We start from the raw sequence: 20,871 nt of genomic DNA, 5'->3' as shown, positions 1-20,871 counted from the left end.
TACTAGACGGATACGATTTACATAATGAAATCAAAAGAGGCAGTTAAGGGGTTAGGTACAGCTTACAGCAGTAAAATTTTGGAAATATTCAACTTTTTTTCCTCCATTAGTGTACGTTGTACAATAAAAACACTGTCCTTCTGCTATATGAAAAAAAATATGTTTACATTTTTTTTTTCCAAAATTCAGTTCACTGTGCAGTGATGAAGCGTTTCCCACATAACTCAAAAACTATCCAACATTCTGTCATGAAATTTTTGTATGTATTTATGCGTGTCATATCTACAATATGATGCAAGATCACTTCTCTATCTTTAAATTTGTTTAAAGATTGTCAAATATCAGTATTTTCTTCTAACACAAAATAAAAAAGTATATTATTTATTAAGTAATGTAGTTTAAAGAGCATGATATTGTGAACATGAGTTTCAGCAATAGAATAAAAGGGAGAGAACACGAAAAAGTTAACAAGTTTATGAGTTATGAGGGAAACGCTTCATCACTGCACATGAACTGCCACCATTTTGAATTTTTGAAAAAAAAAATACGTAAATAATTTTTTATACAATTAAATAAGATTCACATAATGAAACCAGAAACTGACAATGGAATAAAATATACATAATATAGGGTGTCAAGAGTGTGGACTTTATGGTGAGTTAGTGTTTGGTTTTTAGTGAGTGTGGAAATGTTTGTGTAATTAAGTATGGATATTATTGATTGAGTGGGGATTTACTTTGAGTAATAGGTTCGGGTTGAAAATCAAGTTGGGACAATTTACTTGGTTGCGTTTTTTCCGAGGTTTTCTCTCAACCCATTAAAATGCTGGGTAACTTTCGGCACTGGACTCTGGATTCATTTCGTTGGTATTATTACCTTCATCTCACTCAGACGCTAGATAACCATAGCATTTGATAAAGCGTTATAAAATGATCAATTAAAAAACTAACCTCTTCGCTCTGTTACTCGTCTGTGTATATATGTCTTTATGTGTCAATTCTTAAGATTGAAGAAAATATTATAATATTATATGTTTAACGCTGTAGCAGTAGTCGTTTAATAAACATAAGTTTTTTTAATCTAATTACGAAGGGCCGAATTCATAAAACATATTTAGTTTTAATTGTTACTTGGTCTTTTTAATTGACACTTAAGTGGATAATGCATTTCATCAACACAAATTGGGCTTTAAGTTCTCATTAAACCACATTTAAGTTATTTGGTCAATATTTGGTAATTTAAATAATTAATCTTGCATTAACGACAATAATTTTTATCATGGTGAGGACAATGATGGACTTCATATTTGAAATTGAAGATTTCTTACCAAGATTAGCCAGGATAATTTCCGAAAGAGAAGATTACTTTAATACGAAGGACGAAAAAAAGTTTGCAAATGAGGTTCAGGCTATGCAAAACATAAGCATTGTATATTTTGAATATACAGAATATGAATTAAAATTTCTAAGTGATAGTTAAGTACTTCATAATATTATTATTTAAATGATACATTTATTGAAGAAACGTTTAATCAGTTTTCGGTTGCCTAAATTAAGGCAACTAAAGTGATATGAATAACAAATCTATCATGTAAGCCTAATATTACATTTGAAGGCATTGGAATAGCGCAAGTCCATTTTGCTTGTTTCATGATACATATGAAGGGTTCAGAGCCATAGTGGGCCAAGCGCCATTTATTAAAAACGGAGAAAGCAAGGGTTAAAGTTAAGTTAACACCATAGTTTACTGAAGATTGACATATCATTTAGTTTTAATGTGTATACTTTATATTACTTGCTATATGTTTCCATTGAATTATGATAATAACTTCATTTTAACCCTTGTTTTCCACGGTTTTTAGTAAATGACGCTTGGCCCACTATGGTTCTGAACCCTTCATATTTCCTTGTATCTACTTTCATATTATTCCTTTTTGTTCTAAATATTGCTGAGGACTTTGAGATGAGGTTTTTTTGCATAGAAATCTATTTCTATTTATTTCAAACTTTTGTTCTTTTCTTCTAATTTCTGGCCATCCGTCATTTTTGTTTTCGATGATTTTAATATGTTTTGAGGTTATCTCTGTTTATAATATAATAAAAGTTTCAAGATCAATCTATAAGATTTATCTATTTTGCAAATGTTTATTTGCTATGACATTGTATATAATATAAACATTTGAAAAGTAGATAAATGTTATAGATTGAACTCGAAACTTTTACAGACGTGGACAAATTATTAGCAAAATTGAAGATTTTTATTATATATTTTTACAAAATATGATTCTTCAATTTAGACTACAGTAGACATTTTTGCGTATTTCCAAATTATTAGCAAAATTGAAGATTTGTATTGTATATTTTTAGGAAATTTAATTCTTCAATTTGGACTACATTTGATATTTTTGCATATTTACAAATTATTATCAAAACTGAAGGTTTTTATTATATTTTTTTACAAAATTCGATTCTTCAATTTGGAATACAGTTGACATTTTGGACATTTTCAAATTATTAGCAAAGCTGAAGATTTTTATTTTATAGTTTTACAAAATTTGACTCTTCAATTTAGACTGCAGTTGACATTTTTACTAATTTACAAATTATTAACAAAATTGAAGATTTTTATTATATATTTTTACAAAATTTAACTCTTCAATTTAAACTACAGTTGACAATTTTGCATATTTCTGTCTATTGTAATGATAGAAATATGCAAAATTGTCAACTGTAGTCTACATTGAAAAATCAAATTTTGTAAACAGAATTATAATAAAAATCGTCAATTTTGTTAATAATTTGTCCACGTCTGTATTATATTGAACTAGATTTATCTGAAAAAAAATGAATTGTAAAATTCTGTTTATAATGACATTTTATTTGATTTTATTGTCGTAATATAACAAATGAACTCACTATAGGTTACCTCTGCTTACAACAACAAGGCACAAGGCCTTCAAATTATTATTATTTTACTATGATTCCGAAGGCCGTGATGACTTAATTGAGAATTAAATTAATATTGGCTTTATTTTAAAGGCGTATTAGTTTGGTGAAATGCAAGCGAATTAAATATGGTTTAACTTTCAAGAAAATGTCAATAAAATTCGTATTTAAGTTAAATTACACTTAGTTAATGTAACATGTTGGTGAAATCGTTCCTAAGAGTCAAATATTTAATTCCGTTCCATAAAAATCGTTTCATTGTTTCAAAACATTTTCATGCACTTAGTCAGAGGTAGGATTATGAAGCATTTCGTGCGTTTTAACGTTTCGAGTGGATTTGGCCTCCGTCATTGATCGACTGCGGCTGGATTCTGGCTGTCTCACGTCTGGTGTGATAAGCGGTTCTCTGAAATAAATATGACTTCAGAATCTGCATGTCTGAGTGCCGATTGGCTAATGTGTCAGGATGAGAGCGAGCGGACGTGTCAGCATTTCAGCGCGCTACGGCATCTGGGCGGACGGAGAGTTAATTTTTGTGTCATCAAAGTCTGTGTTGACAACATACTCGTATTGACGAGTTAAATTTTCGATAAAATATCAGAAAATTTGAAATTACGAAACGTTATGCGAGATCTTCAGTGAAAATAACAGTCACAACTGTCACAGTTCTTTTGCATTCCATAACAATCAGCAGCAATGTAATTAAACATTATTAATATTACGTCAGTAACACTATTATTCATGATATCAATAACATTATAATTAATAATGTTAGTGAACTGTGAAAACTGTGCCAAAATAATTATATTCTAATTTAATCTTAAAAGCATCTATATGCACTTCCGCTAAACTTTGTAATAACACTATATATATATATATATATATATATATATATATATATATATATATATATATATATATATACGAAATGGAAATATAAAAATTGGAGATTTATCCTTCGAAGAGGTGGAAAAATTCAAATATCTTGGAGCAACAGCAACAAATATTAATGACACTCGGGAGGAAATTAAACGCAGAATAAATATGGGAAATGCGTGTTATTATTCGGTTGAGAAGCTCTTATCATCCAGTCTGCTGTCCAAAAATCTGAAAGTTAGAATTTATAAAACAGTTATATTACCGGTTCTACTGTATGGTTGCGAAACTTGGACTCTCACTCTGAGAGAGGAACATGGGTTAAGGGTGTTTGAGAATAAGGTGCTTAGGAAAATATTTGGGTCTAAGCGGGATGAAGTTACAGGAGAATGGAGAAAGTTACACAACACAGAACTGCACGCATTGTATTCTTCACCTGACATAATTAGGAACTTAAAATCCAGACGTTTGAGATGGGCAGGGCATGTAGCACGTATGGGCGAATCCAGAAATGCATATAGAGTGTTAGTTGGGAGACCGAAGGGAAAAAGACCTTTAGGGAGGCCGAGACGTAGATGGGATGATAATATTAAAATGGATTTGAGGGAGGTGGGGTATGATGATAGAGACTGGATTAATCTTGCACAGGATAGGGACCGATGGCGGGCTTATGTGAGGGCGGCATTGAACCTTCGGGTTCCTTAAAAGCCATTTGTAAGTAAGTAGGTAAGTAAGTATATGTGTGTGTGTATGAACATTTACTTCGTGCCTTTATGCGACAAAAAATATATAATAATACAAGTATAAATAATTTATATAAATATCATTTTCTTATTTTTAGTCTTATCTGGTGTAAATTGTAGGACTATATTTTGTATACACGTAGTTTATGATGCAATATAAGTTGACAGGCTGTATGCTTTCTTGTGTTGTATAAAAAGTCTTAAAATAATGTAATGTAATTTTATAACTCTCAAGCATCTCAACTCACGCTCTATTCTACGTCAAATAACAAAGGTTATCATTTGCATGCGGTATGAATTATAATGGCTGAGACATAAAGAAGTATTATACATTTTAAAATGGAACCGACACATTCAAGTTCTTTCTTGAGAAAACTTAATTATCAAAGCGAAATTTCATAAATCTAGACATAAAAAGCTAGTTACTTCCTCCTTTTATAACCCGAGTGACACATTTTAAGAGATACGAAAATTAAAACATAGTAGCCTACAATTCAAACAGGTTTTTTTCTAAGTTACAGACTCATATACATAAAATTATGTAATACTATTAACTTAGTATAGATGAAGAGGTGAGACCTGGCATGTGAGCTGTGCGAGAGGCGAAAAAATAAACTATCAGAGAGAGAGAGAGAGTTTGTTTCGTGATGGTTATTATATAAATCTATCGACAAGGAAGTTCATCTCAGACTTTACAACCTATCTTCTCCGTCCATACCCGTTGGTGATATAGCCACGGCACATAAGTCACAGGACAGGTTTTGCCTCCACTATTGTAAGTTTTTTTCATTTCATATTGAATTTTTTTAGATCCGATAAATCTAACATTAAAGTGTCTATAGTATTTAATTTAAGAATTTTTAGTCATAACGACTTTATCAAATGAAAGTATGGGAAAACTTAGCTACAAATATGCTATATTTAAAGAAACAAACTTTTTACCTCCAGGCATCATCAGGTTTACATTGTTCGTGCAATATCAAATACAGTAGAACTACAGTCTAGTATATACAGTCACGAAGCTTGAGTTTATGAGGGTGCTAGGAACAATAGACTGTGCAGGTACTATTTAGCATTGTCTGTAATGAGGCGATAGTAGCGATCCTAGTGGTTAGCAACTATCTATGGATGCATATTTACTCCGTATTGAGCTTCGTGACTGTATATACTAGACTATGGTAGAACCCCGATTATCAGTCACCCTATTAACGGATTGATGTATTATCCGACTCTCTTTTTCTCGCTTTTTTCCTACAGTATGGAGTATGCTATTGTGCATTATATTAGCAAGTTATTTTTTCTACAGAGGGTTATTACAAGACTTTACCCTTACACAGTATGGTCTACTGTTCGAGTTGTGCTGTATAACTTCTATATAAAATGTCTTACATGAGTATCAAAAGAAATCGTGTAGTGCTAAGTATAAAAAGTGCAAATAACTGAGTGGTTTCAGAAAATGAGAAACTGTGGCTCATCACAGAATACGAGATTGGAGTCACAACCGTGTGCAATTTAATCAAAATCAAGGATGACGTATATAAATTATGTAAATCTACAGTACGAGACCTCCACTATTCCTATTTTTTCACAGATAGTCATTATAAGAAATTTCCTTGTCTCCTAAAATCCCGTTGTTAACAACCAAACTTATATCAGTGAACTTCTGATTCACTACCTAGAGTGTTCAATATAAGACCATAGAGGAAATTACGAAAGTGTAAGCATTATTCACTAAATTTACGAAAATCTTTTATCAAGATCAATGTGATACGCCATTGAAATAGTTCCTTTCATATTCTTGCGCCGCTACATGCCTCAATACACACGATTATCTAGGCCTCAGTTCTCTTAAAACCTCCAACACACCAACACCAGTACATACAAATGTAAGTATTCGAATGCCGTCAAAATTCATTAAAACAATTATATCCCCATATCAAAATTGAAAGTAAATTAATAGTTAATATTTTTTCAGTTATAGAACTTCTTCATTTGTATACTTCAATAAACCTGAGAACACGTAATAGGATGTCATCACATCAGAGTAGCCATTTCAAAGTCAATGACCTCTAAGTAAGTAATCTTATAATAATTATTACTGCTGCCGTAAAATCTTTTACATATATTTGGTATTATAGCTCATCTAATTATTACGAATTATAATATTGATCTTTCTATTAATTTTCAATGAATGATTAAAAATCATACCCAACTCATGATTTATCTATCACGAAATTTATCGTACATTCCACTACATTCACAATCAACGAGCATTTATTCAATATCTCAACTAATTACACCCAACAGTAATTCTTTAACACAAACATTTTTAACAAGTGATCTTATAATAATTATTATCTGCGTCTCTATATAATAACTTGTCTATATTTTGCATTTATTATTATCTCTTAATCTCTATTTTCAGGTGAAACAATTACAAAACACACAACATCAACTACGAAAACTATCTTGAACTTACGACAATTCTTAGCCATGATTACTCTAAATATTTTATTATCTTCATTATAAAATTAAATTTTAACATTGACTAATTTAATCACTGTATATCAATTGTAAAGTAGTCATCAACGTCAAACAACATTCATTCAAATGCCAACGGCCTCTCTAAGCGAAATAATTACAAAACACACGAACATTAACTACGCATACTATCTTGTAACTTACGACAACTTTCAGCCATGATTACTTTAAATATTTTATTATCATCATTGTAAATTTTAAAATTAACATCATTGACAAATTTTAAACATTGTATATTAATTGTAACATGAACTATATGTATAAAATAAAACATTCGTCCAGTCTAAGTTCAAATTCAAAGATTATCTCAATATTCATCCTGTATCATGTTATATCTACATAAAGCTCATGAATTTCATGTATCACATATATTGTTCTCTATTTTCCTTGTTATTTGCATAATATGCTATTATATGTCCAGATAATATGTTTTGTTATATCTGAAGATGCCCTAAACGGCGAAAACGTTCATATATTGTTATTAAATAGCAAATAAACATTTGCAAGTTTATATGCCTTAAGATTGAAATTCATTAAATACTTATTAATAATGCTAACCTTTACTTCACAGCGGTGGACTAGTATATTAATATTTCAAGTGTAATATACAGTATAAATGATTTAGCAATGCTTGTGCGCTGTTAAACACAGAATATCTATCTACTTTGAGTGGCATACTGCCCACATTAACCGGTAACCACAGTTTCCTCCATCGATCGATGCAAGAATTGAACCTCTAACCCCTCCCCAGCTGTTTTAGAACATCGCTGTCCCCCTTATTCGATTATTGCCATAAGGGCAATGGCTAATACAATTTCCTTTCAACTAATGGATTTTTGTTCCTGTCTACAGAACGATCTGCACCGTGCAATGCAGAAATCCCAGTCAGCGTTGTCCCAGCAACTGATGATTCTATCAGCCACCTTATTGTGCCTAGTCTTCACAAGGTGAGTGCACTTCCATTACTCTCTTCGTCATGATAGGATTAGTTCACATCAGCTTAACGTTTTCACGAAAATCAGTTCCACAACGTCGCTTGAGGTTGGAAATCGGATTAAGGTATGTTGTATTGAAGTTCAGGAGATAATACGAGGCAGCTCAAAAAATAAAATAATACGAGTGCATAATGAGAAACAGAACAAATGACTCAGAAAATTAGCTTTGCCGGGAAAAGGTAAGAAAAACGCTCATGTCGTTGGCTTCCTCTTTGCCAGATTTTCAGTATTTCAGGCTATGTTCTTGTTCATGAAAATATTAAACGTCAGTTTGTAGTACAGTGATATACAGCGGAGTCTTTTTAATTCCAATTCCATTTGGAATATGAAACAAGTGCCTGAATACCCTATTATCGGTCGGTAAAGATAGGCTGAGCGATAAAAAAATTTACATTTTACTACGTTATTTCCAGATATGTATGTTTGTATTATCTGTTTCTTAATTTTCATTTGCATTTATATTTGTATATTCTATTCATATCTGTATTTATATCCTTTTTAGCATTTTTATGTCATAAGTATATATAATTTTGTGCTGTCCGTTGTAATTGGGGCTTTGTCCTGTTACAGAAAAATAAATAAATTTCCCACGTATTGTAACACTAAGTCAAAATCATCCAAATTAATTATGTAAGACGAATCAGAGGCAAATAAAGAATCAACAACGGGACAAATTATCTAAAAGGTACTATTGCTACTTCATATTACCTAAATTAAATTAACCAAACCCTCAAACGCGTCTAATATCAGACATTTCTAGACACTTAGCTGTGATGTAAGGAGCAATGCATATTATTTCCAATCACAGAAGTCTTTAAGAAGAAAGCAAAACAAGTTGAAGCACAGCGTTTCTTGGTAACCGCGGTAACGGAAACTTGCACGTGTACGCGCGACGCGATGTTCAATAGGCGATTAATTGCTTCCATTAGGTATTATTATATAAAGACTGAAAGATTTAAACTTTATAACGTTGTAAATCATCCTTTATCAATCGTAATATACATTCACAACATCTGCCCAAATTGTAGTTCATGTAATTTTTAGTTTATAGTGCGTTTAAATCCGGTCCCTGATGATTAGTTTTTTATTATAGTAAGAACTTTTTAAACAAAATGTTATTCTTTCATGAACATAAAACCTAAAACACACTATGTAATAATAATAATAATAATTATTATTATTATTATTATTATTATTATTATTATTATTATTAAATTTTTTAACAAAATGTTATTCTTTTTCTGAACATAAAACATAAAACAAACAAAGTAATAATAATAATAATAATAATAATAATAATAATAATAATAATAATAGCATATCTTTATTTCGTGTTCCTTTCAACTGTGCTGACATTTTTAGGTCCAGAGATGATATCCAAAATTACACAAAAATGCCTAAAGCATAAATATTTTCATCGTTCAAACTCTTAAAACTACATACTATTATTATTATTATTATTATTATTATTATTATTATTATTATTATACAATAATATATTATTACAAATTGTACCAAACGTAGCCTACATAACTTGAAGACCGATTGCTCGGGGAAGGGGAAGTTGAGAGCATAAAACATTTTACATTTTCCTTCGTTATTTCCAAAGATTGTCACAGTAAGTCGGAATCATCAAAATTAAGACGAATCAGAGAATCTTATGTTCTGTAGCTATTCGGTTGCAGTATTGAAGTCGTCTTTGTAGTTTGGTTTTGGAGTTTGGAGGTTGAGTTTTGAGTTTGAGGTTGGAGTTTGGGTTTGGAGTTTTGGTTTGCATGGTAAATTAAAAATCGCGACTGAGTGTCGCGGTCGTTAGTGTAGATATATATTAATTTATGTATTGCTGTCTCGTAAATCTATTTTTTTCGTTAGATTTATAAATGTGCTTAGATTACTTTTATCGCTAGTGGATACTTACTTCGTAGAAATCAGCGTGTTTATTTAACTGTTTAAATTACTTCTTCCAAAGTCTAGACTACCTAAATCACTTTCTCGCATTCGTAAACAGTAGATGAATAACTATTTTCTTTATTCATAGTCGAGTTTCATAGTCAATTCAAAATCGCACGAAGGGAACGCTGTTGAGGGGTTAGACATATCATATTCATACATGTATTACTGCTTCGTGAATCTATTTTTTGTTCGCGTTGATTTATTTTATTATTAATAAATTATTAGTTTGTAGAAACCAGTCTGTTTAGTCTGTTTAGCCCCTGAATGAATTTTCCCAAAGTCAAGGACTAGCTAAATCACTTTCTCTCACCCGAAAACAGTAGGTCTACATTCGCCCCATTTCATCAAAATCCTTGGGCCCGTTTTCAAGAAAAAATTATAAATATATAAGAACTGCTCGTTTAATAGTATTTGATGCGATTGTTCTAAATTCTGATTAACCAAACGGATTTTAAGAAAAAATAGTTCCATAATCACCATTGAATTAATTTTAATTTGCTACTATTCATTAAAGGAAGGAAAAAGAGATATATTCATGTAAAGTGAACTAGAGTGAAGTGAAGACAGAGGATGGACACTGGAAAGTTTTCTTTTCTCAATCATACTATCAGGGTCTGGAATGCTTTACCTGCAGACTTACTAAATGCTTTACAAACAATCAAATATGTATTTAAAAATAGGCTTAAGGAATTTACTAAAAGGCGGTAGTATATTACACACACTACTTAAAGGGTGTAATTGATGTTTTGTTATTGAAGTGTTCTATCAGTGAAGAAGTGTATTGTGTCAGTGAAATTTTATAGTTTATAGTGGTAGAGCAAAGTATTTGAACAGTGAAATGTTTTTGGAATGTTAGTGAAATCAGGATAGTGTCAGTGAAATGTGTCGTAGTGCCTGTGCAGTGAGTGAGTTGACAGCGAAATGAGTGCAGTGCTGAAAGGTACTTGTGCATGTATGAACATATCATACTCGTGGGTTTTAGTTCGAACTTAGGGTTAGGTAAAAATCAGATTTACTTTAAATGTTATTTTAAGTGATCGTGCTTCATTTAATTAGGATACTCCTTGTTAATTTTATTATACTATTGTTGTTGTTGTTATTATTATTATTATTATTTTGTATTATTATTTATTATTATTAGTATTATTAATTTATTACTAATTATATTTATTATTAATTGTGTTTATTTTTAACTGTCTTTATTGAGGTAATTACTTAACCACTGCGACCGGGTATATACCCATTTGCAGTGTGAATAAATGCATATATATTACGAATCGATCAATGTATTTCCAGAATAATTCAGTGAAATGCAGTTCAATAAACCCCATTTCCAGACATCAGAATGTTTTTAGTTTTAATTATATCAGTATTATATATCAGCATATTCTCTTTCATTTTGTCACTGACTAGAGTGTATTAAATCCATAATAGACTCCCACACAGCGAAGAAGAACTTCACCCTTATTCTGAAGTGCAGGTATACACAGAGCTTTGGCTCTCATAGCGGTAAACGAATCGATTCTCTCTTAATGAAGAGTATAAGATGAAATGGAGAGAGGAAATAGTTTCAGCCGGCTTAAGACAAATGAAGAGGTGAAGCAGAAGTGACGGCTAGCTATTTCAGCGTTAAATTGCTCGGGAATAATAGATATCGTCTCGGAAAGGTAAAACTAGACCTGAAACTTATAGAGTTTAAACATAGGCCTATTGTTGAAAATCCCGGGACGCCAACTCTTTCGCTGGCAGTATTATACCAAAGAGCTACTTTTTCATATTGGTCTCTGCGGCCGTCTATGAATCAGTGAAGGAGAAAAGAGGGAGAATAAGCTAAAGAGTACACGAGTGCTCGTCCTTGCAAAGGCTCTTCGGACTTATCTGAATATTAATGAGAGTTTCTAGTGTGAAGCCCACTTGTCTCACTTAGTTCAAACCATACCACTTAAGGAGGGTGACGGGTGAAATTTTGGTCACTTCAGTAAAAAAATCGCATTTTCGTTTTCTTGTAAAAAATGAAACAACAATCTCTTATTTGCATGTTGAGCAAGTTTCAATCAGGGATTAAGCATTTTGCTACTCGACTTCTAAAATTGCAACAAACTCAGAACGTAAATGTGCAAAAATGCGATAACCACATTGATTTTTTTATTTTATTGGATGTTATTGGATTATTTTATGACGCTGTATCAACATCTCGGGTTATTTAGCATTTGAATGAGATGAAGGTGATAATGCTGGTGAAATGAGTCCGGGGTCCAACAACGAAAATTACCTAGCATTTGCTCGTATTGGGTTGAAGGAAACCCCCGGAAGAAACCTCAACCAGGTAACTTGCCCCGACCGGGATTCGAACCCGGGCCACCTGGTTTCGCGGCCAGGCGCGCTGACCGTTACTCTACAGGTGTGGACCAACTACATTCAACTTCAGAAACAAAGATGGTAATGGAGAAAATTAAATCAGAGATGTGTTTGAACTAATCTGAATTTAAATGAAATGCTAATGGCATGGGCAATGTTCAAAAAGGTATTGAACAATAGATGTTCAGGAATTGATTTCAAAAAGTTGAAGCAATTCATGTAAGTTAAGTGAACAATTTCTTCTAATTAAGTTATATAATTTCATCGCATACTGTAAATTGTGAGCGAGGATTTAGTTGCATGAATCTTGTAAAAACTGGAATAAGAAACTGCCTTTCAGTAAAAAGAGTTAGCACTTTGCTAACAATAATTATTAAAGGGCCTACTAGTAAAGAATGTTAATGTTTAGAGTGCCCATAAAATAACATATTGTAATGTGATGTAAATTCAGCAGTTATTGATTCTAAACATACCTACGTCTAATGATTTACTTACATAAGTATATCTAGAGTGTGATAAAATGGATTAAAAGTAATAAAACTCCAAGAAACAAGTTACATAACTTTTTGTTTTTGCATAGTTTGTTAATTTTATATTTCTGCACAATTATTTATAATATTGCACAAGCATTTCGCAATTTGCACAAATATAATTTTTCATTTGTGCATTTTTGAGACAATTATTTATTTTCTGGCTTAAACCCTGGTTTTAATGCTCTGCGGCGCTCGAAAGCATAAAAATTACGTAATATATAAATAGTTGCACCCTTGAACTTCAATTCCATGCAAATTTTACAAGCTCTTTTCTCACACTTTTTTTCAGCACATTTCATCAGGTTGAAACGTAAAGGCTCTTACAATTTTTATGATAGGAACATGAACTTTTTACTGTATTTTCAGTGTACTGTGGTTAACAAAATAGCGCATGGATTTTATGATTAAATGAATACTTTTTGAAATAAAAAAGTATAATATTTACAGTGGCAATGAAAAATGTATATGTTGAGGTATTCGGTAGTTATAAAAAATTGTTCCCATTTTTGTAGTAAAGCTATAGGAAAAGGAATGTGTGATGTTTTCTTAAATATGCCACTGGTATTGCAAAAAATATGTCTAACATTTTACTGAAAAATTGAGCGACAAATTTCATTTTGAAATATACAAATTTTTTCGAAATATATTTTGTTAATAACTCATAAACTAATTCACTCACAGAAATGAAACTTCACCTCATCATTATCTATCACACTGTGATTATGTGTACAAAAAATCAAAGACGTAGCTTGAAAAATGTAGAAAATAGAAATTTTACCATTGAGCGACTTGCAGGGGGAAAAGCCGAGAAAACTCTAAACTAGCAAGAATGTTAAATGGCTTCTCAGTTAAGCCCAGTGCTGCCAACCGTACGGTTTGGACAGTATAAATACGGTATTTTGCCCTTTCTATACGGTGTACGTTCCAACTCTTGGGTCGTACGCATTCTACACGGTCTTGCTAAATCTTTGTAAAAAATCTTCAGTGTAACATAATATAGGAAGGGAAAACACAATATTTTATATCACCAACTTCCCCTTATTTCTAGTACCATTGGTAATTCTGATTTTACTTCTCTCGGCCCGCTTATGAGCATGATATCTTAGACCACAACGCTACGGCGAGGGACGTATTATTCTTATCTGTATTTAAAATATACTTGGCAAAGCGATGGTTATTTTATAAAATAAGTTAGTAGGTTTAATACAATTGGACACCAAGGGAAAGGAGGTTTAGAAGTTTTCGTATGGAAAAGATCTGACTTCTCATGCCTTTAAGAATGTTAAGAAACGGTATAAGTTTATATTTCTTGGAAGAGATAAAAGGCATTCAGATATTGCCGTGAAAGTAAAGTTGAGACTTTAACAACTTCTACTCGTATTAAAGTCAGCGCAGAAATCTATACCAACACAGGAACATTAACTTTATTTACGTACATGGTTTCTAGTTTTACAGACTTCGTTGGTGTAATAAAATTTAATTGCAGTAAATGAGATGATGATGATTATTATTATTATTTTAATTATGATGATGATGAGGATGAGGATGATGATGTGCTTAAAAATTTCTGAGTGTCATAGGTCTATATATATATATATATATATATATATATATATATATATATATATATATATATATATATATATATATAGGGTGTTTAAAAAATACGGGGCATATTTTCAGGTATGTATTTCCCACATGTAGACAATCAAAATAGTTCATTACAACATGTGTCCGGAAATGCTTTATTTCCGAGTTATGGCCTTCACAACATTGAAATTCACCGCAACGTTTTTCTTTCCTCAGGTCGTTGCCGTCAAAGGAGACATTAAGAGGGCAATCTGATATTTCATTCCGAGGCGAAGGTTACATTCAGTGTTGTGTAGGCGTACTTGGATCGAAGGTTTCCTGATCGATGGATAGGTAGAGGTGGCCCAATTGCTTGGCCTCCACGCTCACCTGATCTGAACCCTCTCGATTTATTTCTACTTGTGGGGCCATTTAAAATCATTGGTTTATTCGTCTCCGGTGCCTGATTTGGAATCCTTTCGGAATTGAATTGTGGCATGTTCTGAGGACATACGCAATACTCCTGGAGTTTGGGATCGTGTTCGCAGGTCAATGAGACATCGATGTGAGGTCTGTATTCAAGCAGGAGGTGGACATTTTGAACATCTTCTGTAATGACAACGACCTGCGGAAAGAAAAACGTTCCGGTGAATTTCAATGTTGCGAAGGCCATAACATTGTTGTAATGAACTATTTTGATTGTCTACATGTGGGAAATACATACCTGAAATTATGCCCCGTATTTTTTAAACACACTCTCTCTCTCTCTCTCTCTCTCTATATATATATATATATATATATATATATATCTTACAGAGAAATGGTTTGTATGGTTTAATTCTTAGCGAATGACAGAAAAGAGTTCGTCTTCACGAAAGAAAAATCTCCAAATCGAATTTATTGTCTTGTTAAAGCGTTAAAGAGATCGGTTCTTAAATACGAAAGTCATATCCCTCCAATGATAAATGGAAACAAGTATCTATTTTAAACGGATATAATAAGAGCCTATGCTTCCATGATGATGAGTTCATAGACAAAATGTCCACTTGGAATTATGTACATAAAATATAGGTTCATAGTACATGTATATCCACTATAATTATACCCACTACCAAAATATTCATTTCACACGATATCCACTTTTTTTCGATATCCATTATGTGCCTAAGAGAATATTAATGTCAACCAATTAATTTTATTACATGCTACAACTGTACCTAACTGGTATTTTATAAGAAAATTGCGATGGAAGTGGACAAAGTTTATTTATTATTAGAGATATGGAAAGTTCCTATAGAACTAAAATAAATATAGTTTATCAGAATTTAGTTTCTTTTCACTGCAGATAACAAAGTACCGGTATTATTTTAATATGACTGGCATATACCTTACTTCCGAAAAAGGAAAACAGATTCTCCTTCACGAAAACCAAAGTTACCATGACCACTCGAAAAGCAAGAATGGAACGAAAACTTACTGCAGGTACATGAAAAGATAAATTTGCATTACAAGATGTACTACTAAAGCTGATGTCAATATTTAGACATTTACTGAATATTTACAATAAGCCCAACACGATAAATTATACTTTACTAATAAATCAGCCGCTTGCACGACATGTGAACTTTCAACATCCTATCAAAAACTCGTATACTTTAGACTTGCGACCAGCAGCAAAAAGTTCGAAATTGTTACCTATAGAGAAAGAGATGAAATTGAGAGATATTTAAGAGTCTTAAGTTACCAGCTGTAAACTTTGTACTTTATTCATATTATATATCTGTCTGAAAAGTATTGAATTTTTATTAATTAATATGTTCATGTTTTTAAGGACATAAAATTATTCTATTTCAGTAGATTCAATTCCCTGGGCATAGAAATAATTGGACCCACATACCGAATTTGTTCGGTTATTAAGACAAGACCCCACCTCTACTTTAAGAGCAAATCACAACATGTAAGATCCCTTCGAGATATGTACAGACCCAAAAAAACAGAATTTTCCAAGTTCCAGTTATAACATACTGCACGTGCGTGGCCCAAATTTTGTTTCTGGGTCTATACAATACAAGGCTTTAGGTCCTGAATTCCTGCCTAAGACTTTTTCATAGTATTGTACATTACCAGTCACAAATGCAAATAGAAAGAATGCAAGATAAAACCCGCTCTGTTCCGTTACTTTCCCAATTGCCTCCGCGTTGACAAAGAGCAACAACTCTCTTTTCCCGTTCATTTTCAAACAACCTACCGTACTCTCTGTCCTGTTATTTCTTCCATTGTTACAGCAAATACAAAGAGACAAATTCCCTTCCTTCTACTACTGATCAGCGTATTCCGAATCTCACCGGTCCGGTGGCATCAATGACGTCACGTTGCAACGAAAATAAGGAACAAAACTGCTGGAAGAATCGATGCTGTCATGGCGACTGTGTAAGTGGTTATCTGTCCTATGCTAGCAAAATTTTGTGAAATTTTCGTACTGCCATCTCGTTCAAATAAAAGAGATCATAAACAACTTATTTCTTGAACCGGTAGTAATAACTGGTCCGTTGATATGTTCGCTCATAAGCCATTAACATATTGTTTTTACGTTGTGCTTATTACAAACAATACAGCAGAACACACCGCCATGACACAACAATGCAGGATGTCATTCGTCTGCTAATTCCCGCCCTATACAAGAACCAATCAGATTCACTGATGGCGGCTGATGGAGACTGCCACCGGTGCGACACCGGTGGTGCATCAATGACGTCATCGGTGGAATTCGGAACACCGTGATGCCATCAGATTGCTCACCGGTGAGATTCGGAATACGCTCGATGGTATCGATTTTCTCATACAATACTTCTAAAGTCAGTCGTTCAGAGAAAGAAATCAGTGTCAGGTGTGAATGTAAAAGTGAGCAACAAGCGAGTGGGTTATTCTGTGTAATTTATTTATTTATTTTTTTTTGTAGGTTATTTTACGACGCGTTATCATCTTAGGTTATTTAGCGTCTGAATGAGATGAAGGTGATAATCCCGGTGAAATGAGGCCGGGGTCCAGCACCGAAAGTTACCCAGCATTTGCTCATATTGGGTTGAGGGGAAACCCCGGAAAAAACCTCAACCAGGTAACTTGTCCCGACCGGGAATCGGACCCGGGCCACCTGGTTTCGCGACCAGACGCGCTATCCGTTACTCCACAGGTGTGGACGTAATTTAAATTGACTGTGATTGACTTCACAGAGAAAATACAGGGTGATTATGTTACTACGTTACAAACTTTTAAGGATGATAGCGGAGACAATTATGAATAACTTTTATATAGGAAGCTATGTCCGGAAACTTCCTTTTGGTAGTTACAAACCTGGATATTATGTTAGTGTAATCAGCTAGAATCGAACTCAAGGCCATCCTTTTGAAGTTTGGTTGCAGACGATCTGTTTCTGCAAACTTTGGTTAATTCTCATAAACATGGAATAAGCTAGTTGCATTGTAAATAATATTTTGACTCATTAAACCTTGTAACTTGCTGATATGCACATCATTTATGGAAGAGCAAAAGGAAATGCAAGGAAAGTTGCGAGTTTCAATGAGTCAAAATATCATTTATGATGCCAACTAGCTTATCCTATGTTTTTGAGAAATCACGAACGTTTGCAAGAACAGGTCGTCTGCACCAAACTTCAAAAGAATGGCCTTGAATTCGATTCTAGCCGGTTACAGAGACCAACATATCTGGACTTGTAACTAGCAAATGGAACGATTCCGGACATAGCTTCCTATAATGAAAGTTGTTCCTAATTGTCTCCTCTGTCATCCCTAAAATTTCGTAACATAGTCACTGAATCATCCTGTACAATATATTGACAGATTTAAACTAATCTATATTTAGGCCTGCTGTTATCTAACTATAAAAACGTAATTTTCTTTTGATATTTTATAGGTATATCCGCATATAATACTGCATTGAGGAAAGGTTGGTCTAGTATGCAAGTAAATGCAGCATCTATGGACATTATGAAAGTGAAAAAGGGGACATTTTATCAGTGCACATATCATCCGTGAACGTGTAATGTACTGTATAACATTTTAAGTTTTTTTCGTATTGTTTTAAATATCATAGGATCTGTATTAAGATAAATGGCAATTAATTCACTGAACATTGCTCATTGTACAACATTTCACCCCTGTTTTCAAAAACATAAACATTTTCAGAGGAGCTGCAGTTACCCGGAGAATTCTTCTTGGTAATTAAATTGGTGCAGCAATCACGTGCTATCGCCTCGCCACTAAATCCCGCCACTTACTCCCAGGAAAGGTTAACGTCGGGCTTCATTAAACATGCAAATCTCTTTACCTAGTTAATCAAGCCGTAGCGGAGTATCGTTTCCGATCTAGACTACAATGAAACGCCGCAGTTTAAATGCCTCACGTCTCGGTGTGCAATCTTGCACATAAATTAATTTGCTTCTCCGTCCACTCACGTACAAAGTGTTCTAGTCTCTCAGACTAAAAGAAGCCAATCTAATGTCAGATTTGATTATGGTTATGATAAGGTGCTAGTGCACAGGAAGGTTACATCGGCTTTTCAAATAGGATAACTGAATTGGAAGTCCGACGAGAGTAAATTCCGTTTGACGGGTTTTTCTCGTTTGTACTATATTTCATAATAACTAGGCCTCGGATGCTTATAGGTTTTGACATCTTTTATTCCTTCTTGTTACAATAAAATATATACAGAGTCCTTTCCTCACACCGCAAGCCCAGCGACATTTTCTATTATATACCTCGCACTGTTACAGCGAAAGCGGCCGCCTTTTTTACGGTAATAACTATATATAGGTTTTCGTTGTTATAGTACAGGGTTGTTTCCGATCTCTGATAAAGAATTTGAATAACATCATGTGCGTCAGGAGTCACACGACAGCTAAACTGTGGCGCGAGGTGACAGACCAGTAGTGAGTGATCTCATAGTCAGAGTGCACGACGACTCACAGCAGAAATTCCTAAGAAAATCGAGCCTTTTTGGAAGGGGTACATTTCGAACTTTTCCAATGCCAAGTACAGTTAAGAAATAAAGAAGCTTCCATTAAACGAGGTTTCGTTATTTCCAATAAAGGCATCTTCTATGTACTTAACAAGATTGGTAAAGCTCGAATGGAATTAATTTGTATCATCTCGTGAGGTGCGGCGACTTGTGACGGGATGTGGATTTTCTTGCTTTTTCCACTCTGGAATTAATCCCATCCGAGCTTTGCCAGTCTTATTAGGTACACACAAGATGCCTTTCTTGGAAATAACGAAACCGCGTTTTTTGCAGGCTCCTATGATTTTCACGTAACTGTAATTTGCATCGGAAAGGGTTGTAATGTAGCCCTCCCAAAAAGGGTCGATTTTCTTGGGCATTGCTACTGTGATACACCGTGCACTCTGATTATGAAATCACTCACTACTGGTCTGTCACCTCTCGCCGCAATTCAGCTGACGCACATTATGTCATTCAAATTCGTTATCAGAGATCGGAAACAACCCTGCAAGCATAATAATGTAAACACAAGCATGTGGCACTTAGTTGAAACACACAACGTAGGAAAATGCAGTTCCATATTTGAGTAACATAACCTTTTATTTATTTTAAAATGAATTTTGAATTTTAGTTTGTAAATATGATAAAACATATAACTGAGTTATATGTACAACGTTATGTAAAAAAGGTGCTATGAAAGCGGGCGATTACATCCGATCATTACCAATATTATTAAGTGCACAGAAGATGCCTTTATTGGAAATAACGAAACCTCGTTTAATGGAAGCTTCTTTATTTTCACTTAACTGTACTTGGCATTGGAAAGGGTCGCAATCTACTCCTCCCAAAAAGGCTCTATTTCCTTGGTCATTGCTGCTGTGAGACACCGTGCACTCTATGAAATCACTCACTACTGGTCTGTCACCTCTCACTACAGTTCAGCTGTCTTGTGGCTCCTGACGCAAATGACGTCATTCAAAATTCGTTTCCAGAGATCGGAAACAACGATCTTTAGGTGCGGATATTGTAATATTGGCTGTGTAAAATTTGTTACAGATGTGGTTAAAAATACTGTTTATAAAACTATGCATTGAAGTTCCTTGTGGTGGAGAAACTTGTAACCGTCCTTCACGATTAAATCCTTCCTCGTTTGCCTTCTCAACAAATCCATGCTTTCCATGGCATGCACGACGGATACTAACAGCGAACTAAACGACCACGAGAGAGTGTGTGAGGCTGCACCACGTTTGTTTTTCCATTCATTGTAGAACCTGTGCCCAGATAATAGTTTCATGAGTTCACAATCATGCAGTTGATGCAACTTCGTTACAATGTCAACTTAAAT

The 20,871-nt window shown here is 33.5% G+C and overlaps 1 protein-coding gene across 3 annotated transcripts in view; it reads left to right on the top strand.

The window, feature by feature from the left end:
* The window catches only part of SLO2 (slowpoke 2), a 1,063,914-nt gene that overhangs the window by 919,738 nt on the left and 123,305 nt on the right, over window positions 1-20,871 (top strand). For all 3 annotated transcript variants that reach the window (XM_069849155.1, XM_069849157.1, XM_069849156.1), the window contains exon 9: window positions 7,958-8,052. In XM_069849155.1, the coding sequence (XP_069705256.1) occupies window positions 7,958-8,052 (95 nt within the window). The remainder of the gene's footprint in view (window positions 1-7,957; window positions 8,053-20,871) is intronic.

The sequence above is a fragment of the Periplaneta americana genome, chromosome 16, assembly GCF_040183065.1.
Source record: "Periplaneta americana isolate PAMFEO1 chromosome 16, P.americana_PAMFEO1_priV1, whole genome shotgun sequence".
NCBI lineage: Eukaryota > Metazoa > Arthropoda > Insecta > Blattodea > Blattidae > Periplaneta > Periplaneta americana.
This window is presented reverse-complemented; position numbering and strand designations above follow the sequence as displayed.